This window comes from Solea senegalensis, linkage group LG9, assembly GCF_019176455.1.
Source record: "Solea senegalensis isolate Sse05_10M linkage group LG9, IFAPA_SoseM_1, whole genome shotgun sequence".
Taxonomy (NCBI): domain Eukaryota; kingdom Metazoa; phylum Chordata; class Actinopteri; order Pleuronectiformes; family Soleidae; genus Solea; species Solea senegalensis.
In genome coordinates this window covers 7953050-7962958 of record NC_058029.1, presented here as the reverse complement: position 1 = coordinate 7962958, position 9909 = coordinate 7953050, and the positions used below count along the sequence as shown (strand labels likewise).

Genomic DNA, 9909 nt, shown 5'->3' with positions numbered 1-9909 from the left:
CCTCTCTAGATTTTGTAAGTAACATTTTACTCTCGTCTATCGTGTTTGTGGGGAAAGACGCACTGGCACTCTGCAGTAATGCAACAGACTGACTCTCCTCGGTTAATCAAGTTAGAACCTCCAAACTCTCTGTCACTGCTGTTCACCCAGCACTGCCACAGCTGCCTCTTCTCTACACTGCAGAGGAGCGGCTCATTAACAAGCTGGGTTCACTCACTTGTTCACTAATGTTCGTTGTCTGGGTTTAGCTTGAGAGAAGCCACAGGTTGTAAGACTTTACATTTAAACAGCAAATTATTTTTTAAATCTAAATGCAGCTCATATCTTCTTGTTTTTTAACCAAGATTAATGGTTGGTTGGTTGATTGGTTGGTTGGTAGTGGTGTTTAATGGTAGTTGGCATCTGTAATGTTGCATTCTTCTTTCTTCTGGCTCTTCTTCTCCTCCTAATCGTCTCCTTCCTTCTTTTAACCTGCGTAAAAGCTAAATAGCTAAACGGAACAAGGCCGTCAAACTCCTGTCCTCCCGTGTCCTTGTGTCCTTTGTCTTTTTTGTTTGACTCACCTCCACATTTCTTCCCAAACCCTCTGTGATCAAACAAGGAAGCAAGTGTGCAGTCGATTGTCTGCTCACGTGTGTTCCGTGTACAAGCCACATACTTTGTTTCTTTAAAGAAAGCAGGATACAACATATAATTTTAACAAAGCCTGAACCTGAAAGAGCTGCAGGATCTGATGCTTGCCAATGAGACAACAATGAGGGCAGCAGCTGTACAGCTGGATGCAACAAAGGTGCACCTGTCACCTCATACACACCCATTACACCTACATGTTGTTGGGTCACTCGACAGTTTGGAGTACAAACAGGACAGGGCAAAACCGAGTGAGCATCCAAAACAGCAGGTCAGGAGTATTTGTTGTGACCACTGTGGGAAATGTGGAAGTGAAAAGTAGCAGGTGCCAAAACAAGAAGATCGGTGGACAACCGTTGACTTTTCTGCGCGTGATCTACATTTATATAGAGAGCCACCAATTTTACATTTGTCACAGATTGTGAAATAAATCGTGGATATTGAACACGAACATGTGCTATAGACATGTTTGAGGTGAGCGTGATCTCAGGTGTCGTGCAGCTTTAATTCTTGTCTTTAAACTGTAAATGTAAGTCATATTTCACATGATGCATTTGTATGAGTGTTGGCAAGTAGGTGAGTGTGTGTGTGTGTGTGCGCGCGTCTGTGTGTTTGTATGTGTGTGTGTGTGAGTGTGTGTGGTTACTCAGGTTGCACAATGTAAACAGTGAGTGCACCTGTGTAAATGACACAGAGAGGGCTGTTGAGTTTAGCTGGGAGGCCGTCAGGGAATAAGGCATGTTGTGCAAAATGTGTCACCTGGAGAGAAGGAAAAAAAAAAGAAAAAATAATTCAACACCGCCCATCAAAACCGCAGCTGAGCCAAGCAATTTGAGACAGATCTGGGCTCAGAAGATACCAGCAGCTCTCCCACACCTGATGGCTACAAACTTTGCATGCACATAAGTAAGATGCTGTATAGTTTGAGCGAGTACAGAGTGCTGTGCTCGCTTTTATTTAAAAATGTTTTCTACTCGGAGACGATGGACAGACAATGGCTTTATAATGTGGTGGCAGAACATACAGAAGTCCTAATATAGAGCTCCACATGTAGCAGGAAGAGATTCTACAAAAATGAACTGTGCCAGTGCCTGATTCAAGTCGTCAGAGTTCACTGCCCACTTTAAATCCACAGAGAAAGAGCGGCATTTCACAAAACCTGACAGACGGAATATACCTGATGTCGCCAGGTGCTTTTCACGAGCATGTAAAACAGCCAGAGTGAAGATTATTCTGACATCTTCAGTGTTCTGATAAACTTTCCCTCACCTCACTGTGGAGAACTCTTAGACGTCGCAATAAAGGCACGTCAAATAAATGTTGCGAGCGGATTCTGTCACCTCTGAATTCCCATCTCTCTGCCTTTTATGCTCACTTTGAGCGTGGTTTATGGCAACTCTGTCAACTCTCAGGATCTTTGGTGACCCAGTAAAATGCTCTATACCTTTGCTTTTCCACAGCTGCGATACGCAGGGCACAGCAGCTATCGTCCATCTTCACTTTTTATTGTTGCCTGGTATATATGTTTATTAGTATAAACATCGATGGATTTACACAAAGTAAAATGGTTTCGCTTCTGACTTCTGACAAGATTGCACGATGTCAGCTACAGGAATTCTACAGAGCTGTTTAACACAGATTTCAATTGACAGCAACTTTATTATTGCTATGTTTTAACTTCACTTTTGGGAAGATGTCACACTGTCCGTCTTTTTTGTTTCATTTGTATCTTTGTAGCCAGTGAGTCGAGCTCAATCGCTCAGACGCTTTTGCATAAAACTGTGGATTATTCTTCTTCTTCTATGTTTAATATCACATTCTAAAAAATACCATTTCCTTCCTGTGTGGATTCATTTTACCTCTGGATGATTTTAGCATTTGTTGTTAGTTACCGTCAACAGATGCCCACTGAGTTAATATTAGCCTGTGTGTGTGCGTGCGCGTGCGTGTGCGTGTGCGTGTGTGTGTGTTGTGTGTGTGTGTGTGTGTTGTGTGTCTACCTATCACAACTTCAACCACATCCCAGGGAAACCTCTTGCACAGATGTGACCTGTATGCAGTTTCCACGTTGTGCATGGTTACAGTGCTGTCAGCCCACCACAAGAGAATTTAGCTAAAAATACTTAAGAAAGATTTTTTTTTTTTTAACCACACATATGTAACTCTCTCAAAAAAAAATGTCTAGTCAAGTTAGTATAGTTGTTCTCTGTCTCCTTACTGTGTAGTCACAACAAACACTAAGCTTCACCTATCAGGCTTATTCTAGTGTTCTAATGAGTCTCTTGTTACCAAGCTTCAGTCCCCAGTCAGCACTGTTGTAAATCTTTGGGGAAGTTGAACCTAAAGGGCCACAATTAGAGAAGTACATGCAGAGGAAGCATGAGAAAGCAAACTCAAAGACAGAAGGCCAAACAGATAAAGCACATAATAACCTTCTTTGTTTTAAGCAACTTTAAACAAAAGCTACGGATCATTATCCACGTTAAGGCAGAGGAGAAGAGACTACAGCAGAGTTTGTGAATGTACCGTCTACATACATTAGTCGCTCACAACACCAAGAGAGCGAGTCCTTCAACTGTAATCAGTATATCAATACGACCTAAACATATTTTACAAAAGAAGAAAAATCGATTATATCGAGGCCCAGCGTCACCAGAAAGAGCCACAGTGGAAGTACATTTTGTGATTTCACCCAATGTGTCGTTGTACTTACAGGGAGCACGAGACAGTGAAGCCAGGAGGGGCTGAGTGGATCAATACACGGCATACAGCTTTACAACTGAAATAAGATTTAACCATTTGAAAAGAAATGGAAAATCAATACGTGGAGGTCAGTGTTAATATTGTTGGCGACGGCTGCATATAAATCGGAGGCGATATCATCAAATGAAATAAAGTATTTTTGGTTGATTATGAATCTTTGGCAAGTCAGAGGACATCAGTGTATTTTAACTTGAAAAGCTTCATCTCTTTTTTCTGCTTTCTCATAATTGGCTTTTGGTGCAGTCACACATTTGTTTTTTGCACATTGAGATTACAAACACAGATGACCACGTGATTGCCATGAATGTCACAAAGTGACGACATTGCAAATTCCCGCCGCTTGCTTCAGTAACTTGATAAATTGGCAATGATGAATATACAGGTCAGCACTATTAGAACGACGGGTACACAACAGGTCACATGTCAAATCCCAGTCATCGCACTGAATATACTGTTGTGACATTATAAAACTTAAGATGGCGTCAGTAAGTGAACTAACTGTTCAAAGAGGAAATAAATCTGGAAAAACTGGTGATACATTTCAGCAGAAGAAGGTGTTTGAATGCCTCACAACTGAGTCTTTGCTTTTGCCTCGTCACAAATTTATCATCAACATTTCTGTTGAAACTGTAATCTGAAAAACTATTCTCGGCAGCCGTTTGTTTTTCAACCCTCTAGCTTTCAGTGAGTGTGTGTGTGTGTGTGTGAGTGAGGGGGTGTCTCCAACATTTAGTTTTGTTATGGACATAAATGGTCAACGTGGTAGCATTTGTGAGTCATTGCCGAGGCAAAATGGACAGTGTTTCTCTCTCAGACCTCATCCGTCATCTGCCTGTCACGGGCGAGAGTTCATGCACCATGTTGCTTGTGGAAAGGCGACCATCAAAGATTCATACCACTGACCTCTTTGAAGTTGTCCCAGAACCAAACATTGCTGCACACATTATTGAGCAGAACAGTGACTTCCCATGGCAACACAAAACAGGGAGACACTGAGACAGAGAGACAGAGAGACAGGAGAGGAAAATACCCATTAACAGCTTTTTAGGTCTTTCAGGTTTCATTACAGAGGAGACTGTGGTGGTTCCCATAAACTGTGGGACATTAAACCTCCAAAGAGACACTGAGAGGTGGGTGTCATCCCCACTGCACACAGACCTGTGGGCCCCAAGTACAGCGTGGATGGAAAACACTTACACTGAGAGTGGCGTCTGTGTTGTCTTGGCAACGTGCAAAGAAAGAAAGAAAGAAAGAAAGAAAGAAAGAAAGAGAGAAAGAAAGGGGGAGAGGAAAGAAGGGAGAGATAAGTAGTTGGGTGTGAATGGATGAGCTCCCGATGTGTGGCGCCAGGCAGTCTGCCCGGTGGGGCGGCTCACAGAGCGGCTGTGAGGGAGGGAGCAGAGCGGCACCGCGGCCGGAGGAACGGAGGAATGTATGAGGCATAATAACACACAGCGGGGGGAAGGAATGGCAGGGAGGCCATTGCCAAATTGGCCCATCCCGGCTCCCCTAGAGCTGCAGTCCCGCAGTCAGGAGCAAGGAACTAAAACATGTTAGTTATATGAACATATGACAGTTAGATGATGGTAGTTATAAGGTGACACATTCAAAATAAACTTCTTTGCTTTGTGTTACAGAATTGCCCTCTAGTCATTTTCTGAATTGCCTAACCTGGATTTTATTGTTTGTTGTTTATAGTACTGCACTTAAACTTTTAGTTTAAATTGTATTCTAAATTGTGTTTTTATGTCACTTTATTCTGTGTCACTGGAAACATTCATTGCATAGTCTAACTCTAAATCGTTGAATAAATGTCTTTCTTACTAATGAAAAACAAAAAGTATAAAAACAGTGACCTCACCACTGCATGGACTGTGCGTAAATACTGGGTTTCTTCGAAGTAGAAATATCACATCACACTCGTGCTCCCTGTGTTTGTGAGCACGTTTTGAATTTCATTCTCCAAAGTGAGGTTAAGGCAGGCTTTCTTTCTTCCTTTCCTCCTTTCCCTCCGCGCAGGTGTTTCGGTTCGGGATCGTCTGTCACTGGCGTGATCAGCAAAAGCGAGGCTGTGCGCAATTACGCACCGACGACTGCGGCACTAAAGATGCAATCAGGCAATCAGGCGCTTATCAGCGGCGGTGAATTGCGCAAATATACAATCACCTCTGACTGGATCAATCAGAGATCCTTCACCTTCATCGTTACTCTCACACACACACACCGCAGCAGCGCGCACAGAGAAAGAGACACGCCTTTTTCTCGGCTCTGTTGTCGGCTCTGTGGGCAGCGGGGCTGCTGCCGCTCATGTGATTGACCAGCTCCTCTCCCTCATCTGTCAGCCGGCTGCCTTAGCGCCTCCCCTCTCCTCTATAAATGTGGGAAATCACTTCATTCCTTTCACATCGAGCGTGCTGAATTGAGAGGAACTGCGAAGCTCCGCGGGACGTCATGACTGATTAGATTTTCGCCCTTTGGTTAAGATCGTATCCTCGGTATTCTTTTTATATATATAGCTCGTATCGTGTTTACAGCGCCGCGTCTCATTACTGAATTCCAGCCAGTCGTGTGTCATTGTTCGCGTTTCCTTTCTTCCTCTCGCCGAGCCGTTGGTTATTAAAGATGAAGGCTGTTACTCCAGTCCACCCCCAGGACTCCTCCTCCAGCAGCAACCACCTCTACATGCACTATCTGTCGAAGCAGAGCCTCAACATCGCCCGGTTCAGGATGGAGGAGGAGGACCTGTTCTGCCTGCAGTACGACATGAACGACTGCTACAGCCGACTGAAGCGCCTGGTGCCCACCATTCCGCAGGATAAGAAAGTGAGCAAAGTGGAGATCCTCCAGCATGTCATAGACTACATCCTGGACCTGCAGCTGGCCCTGGAGACGCACCCATCCCTCAACAAACAGCAGCAGCAGCAGCAGCAGCAGCCACAGCAGCGGAGCAGCGGCACCTGCCCTCCTCCAGCCTCCTCCAACCCGAGCCGGACACCGCTGACGGTGCTCAACACTGACCACTGTCAGGTGAGCTCCAACAGACCGTCACCACTCTCCTTTTTCCAAATTTCGTGCGTCCAGCCGAACTTAGCAGGGGACTTTATTTACCCCTGAACCCCGCTCTGCCTCCCTGTTTACCCCAGACAAAGCGCGTCATGCCCGTTACGTGTCATTGTCCTTCCCCTGTGACAGAACACAGACGATCATATGATGCCATTCACGTGTTTTGTTTTGTTGTTATTACCACGGCCTTGGGGAAAATCCACATGCGTTAAAAATGCATTATTTGGCGTGGGATAGATTGCGCACTTGATTGCGGGCTCGCTGATTTGCATGATAATGGCAGTGTTCAGAGGCCCTACCTTATTCCAGGGTAGATGAAGTACTTCAGCCTCCAGTCCACTCCACTGCACAACAAGAGCAATCTGTGATTCAATAGAAAATTCATTATGGATGATATAGTCGGCTAATTTTCTTATGTTCTACTGTATATCATTTATTTTTAAGGCCTTATCTTTATTTCTGTCTCCTTATCCAAGTGAATGAAACCGTTTCTCATGTTTTCTTTTCTTTTTGTTTTCTTTGTAGAGGACATCAATAGTGAAAAAGCCTGATGATTCGCTTTTATGCCGCTGAGACCTGAGCCCTGCATTGGTAAGTTGATTTAAAATAATATTAGTCATGTTTTTCCTTTTATTATTTGTTTAATTAGACACATGTGGCCACAGTATAAACCACTACAGAGCAAAGTGGGGGTCCTTGGTTGGAGTATTTCCATTTACTTGATTAGTGTGTGTGTGTGTGTGTGGCGTAAATGGAGACTCTGTCTGTGGAGAGCTCCGGGGAGGCCAGTAGATGTCAGGGAAATAATAATTGAGGAACATGAAATTGGCACCGGCCTCAGAGGCAGCTGTGCTTTGTGCAATAACTGTCACTGGTGTAGCAATCTACAAAGAAGAGGGGGTTAAAACCACAGCTTGTCCTCTCTTTCATTCTTACACACACACACACACACACACACACACATATGGGTTCAGCAGCCATCCTTTTGAGGACACTCCTCTGACTCCCATTCATTTGGGCAGCCTAAACAGTGTTATCTCAAACCATAACCATGATTCACAACTTAGCCAGTTCCTTAGAAATAACTTTCCGCCTTATTAGGACCAGGTTTTTGGTCTCCACGAGGACTACTGGTCCTGACAAGGTCAGTGTTTATGCCAGAAAATGTCCTAAAGCGGTAACAAATACTAGAAGAGACACAGTCTCCTTCTGTTACAGTCAGGCTGCTGTTGTAGGCTTTAGTGTCAGATTTATGGCACATAAATAATAATAATTTAAACACACCTGGATAAATTATAAACTGCTTGTGTATTTAAACAAACAAAAAAAAAAAGACACACTCATATTCCCTCTGTCTCTCGTCAGCCTTTCCCAACAGCCTGAGGTGCTGTGTGGTTGTTGTTTGACCTGGTTTGTTTTGGGTTGTTGATCAAGCGTGGCCTGTGTTTTGTTGGTGGCGCCAGTCAGTCTGGGAGTTTTGCAGTTCACCCTCCCCTCACCTCACCCTTCCATTCCCCTCCACAGGTGTGCAGGCTGTGCAGCAGAGCTGCTCCAAAGCCAGCAAAGCTTCGCCAGGGACTCGCACCCAACTGGAGGCACAATCACAAGGGGATTTCAAAAACCGCTGGGAGGAATTAAACCCAAATAAAGTCATCATTCACATAAGCTTTTTTGTTCCACCGGACAAAGAATCACTGTGTAGACGCCTCCCTCTCCTGACTCCTGTTTAAGTTGATCTAACTTTACTTCTTCCCACTTTTAATAATGTCTCTAAAAGAGTGAAAAGATGGAACCCCACACACACACACACACACACACACACACACACATACACAGCCAATGCTGAGAAGTCGTCTGTCAACAGCTCTGAAAACTGTTTGTGAATTGTGCTTAAAAAATAGCTAAAAACCGACTCCAGTTTAAAGCTTTACTAAACTGCGAAAATTATTGTACACAGTATGTTTTTTTTGTACATCTATTGTTTAAAATAGATGATTTGTGTTGAACAGGGAATCTCATCCCTGGAATCTTACAATGTTTGATATTGTAAAGAAGAACAATTCTGATTCGAGTCAATTAAGATTGTACATAAAGAGACGCAAATGTTCTATAAAAGTATGTGAAAGGAAGACTTCTATGTTTAAAATAGACTATTGTAATTATAAGATATTTTTATTAAAACCTTTTCTGTTCTTTTTTTTGTTGTCGTTATGTAAATATTGTGTTTCCACGTTATGCTCTGACGGTGACGTCCTCACACGACGGTATCAGTTAACTCTTTGCAGTGTTTTTTGGGATAGTTTAATACGTAGCATGTGCGGCTCGTTGCAGAGATGTTTGAATGTGCACTGAAGCAGCAGACCTCCGTGTGTGTAGATAATGTGGTGAAGTTCAACACAACTATGATTTGGCCTGCTCAGCTTTCTCCTTGAATTGTTTCTTATTCATTAACCGCGGCAGCTTTGACGAGCTGGAGGGGAAGCGTCGGCTTGATATTTGATCCTTGTGGAAAAAAAAGAAAGAAAGACAGAAAGAAATAATACACCATGTTATATTTGTGCTGTCAAAGTTGCTGCTTGGGAAGTTAATGATTAACACCATGAAATCAATTCAAGTTTGTTGTTTTTCTTTCTTGTAATGAACTGATGAAATCTGTGAACATTGACAGACTCTTTCTATTGGGCAACAGTCTATTAATGTATTCAGCCAATATGTTTGAGTTGGTACACACTGATTTCCCTGTTGGAAGTCAGTCGCCATTGTTATTGTAAAGGACAGAAAAAGAAAAAAAGAAAAAAGAAAGAAAAGAAACGCCTTTATTTTTCATGACATTGAATGCCGAATTTACCTCACCACCCTCCTGCCAGTGTGAGAGGGCACTTGTACATTACTGTTAGCTGCACTGTTGGACTTGACCTTCACTGGCTCGTGAGGAGTTGTCAAAACAATTAAAGTTTCCAGGAAGAATTGTGTCGTCTCAAGTTTTGTCTCAAGGCGCGTCAAGGTTTATCGCTCTCAATGCCAGCAACTGTCATGTGAAATAATGAGGGAGAGTTAGGAAAAAGGGAGGGAGGGAGGTGCTGGGTAACGTGTGTGTGTACTTAGCTTTATGGAGAATAAAAGGCGCACAAAGGAGTATTAAGTGTGTTGCTGAAGATGTCATCTACTGTCGCTAGTCAAACCAGTTTTACTGGATTCAGGGATGAAGGGTTTTATTTTTATTAATGCCATCACACACACACACACACACACACGGTCACTGCCACAGCTGAGAGGTCAGGTCGGTGTTATAGATATAAAAATTCCATACATACATTCTCACCTACAATAATCGATGCTGATAATGTAGAGCAACATATCCCGTCCACAGAATTCTATTTTTTAAGAAGCTCCGGTTAAATCCTTAATTTTGGGGGTTATTTACTTTCAGCCAAAAGGACTGAAGTTTGTTTT

The 9909-nt window shown here is 43.2% G+C and overlaps 1 protein-coding gene across 1 annotated transcript; it reads left to right on the top strand.

Annotated features, from left to right (window-relative positions):
* Nucleotides 1–5589: 5589 nt before the first annotated feature.
* id4 (inhibitor of DNA binding 4) lies at nucleotides 5590–9423 on the top strand. The gene is made up of 3 exons (XM_044034891.1): nucleotides 5590–6420; nucleotides 6982–7047; nucleotides 7981–9423. Exons 1-2 carry the CDS (start codon nucleotides 6016–6018, stop codon nucleotides 7027–7029), a joined length of 453 nt encoding a protein of 150 aa, XP_043890826.1. The 5' UTR covers nucleotides 5590–6015; the 3' UTR covers nucleotides 7030–7047; nucleotides 7981–9423.
* The last annotated feature ends 486 nt before the right edge of the window (nucleotides 9424–9909 follow it).

What these genes read in the sequence shown, in the direction of transcription:
- id4 (XM_044034891.1), top strand. Translation starts at nt 6,016, where the DNA reads ATGAAGGCTGTTACTCCAGTCCACCCCCAGGACTCCTCCTCCAGCAGC. An exon ending in TCAACACTGACCACTGTCAG is followed by an intron (nt 6,421 to 6,981) that starts GTGAGCTCCAAC and finishes TTTTCTTTGTAG; the next exon opens with AGGACATCAATAGTGAAAAA.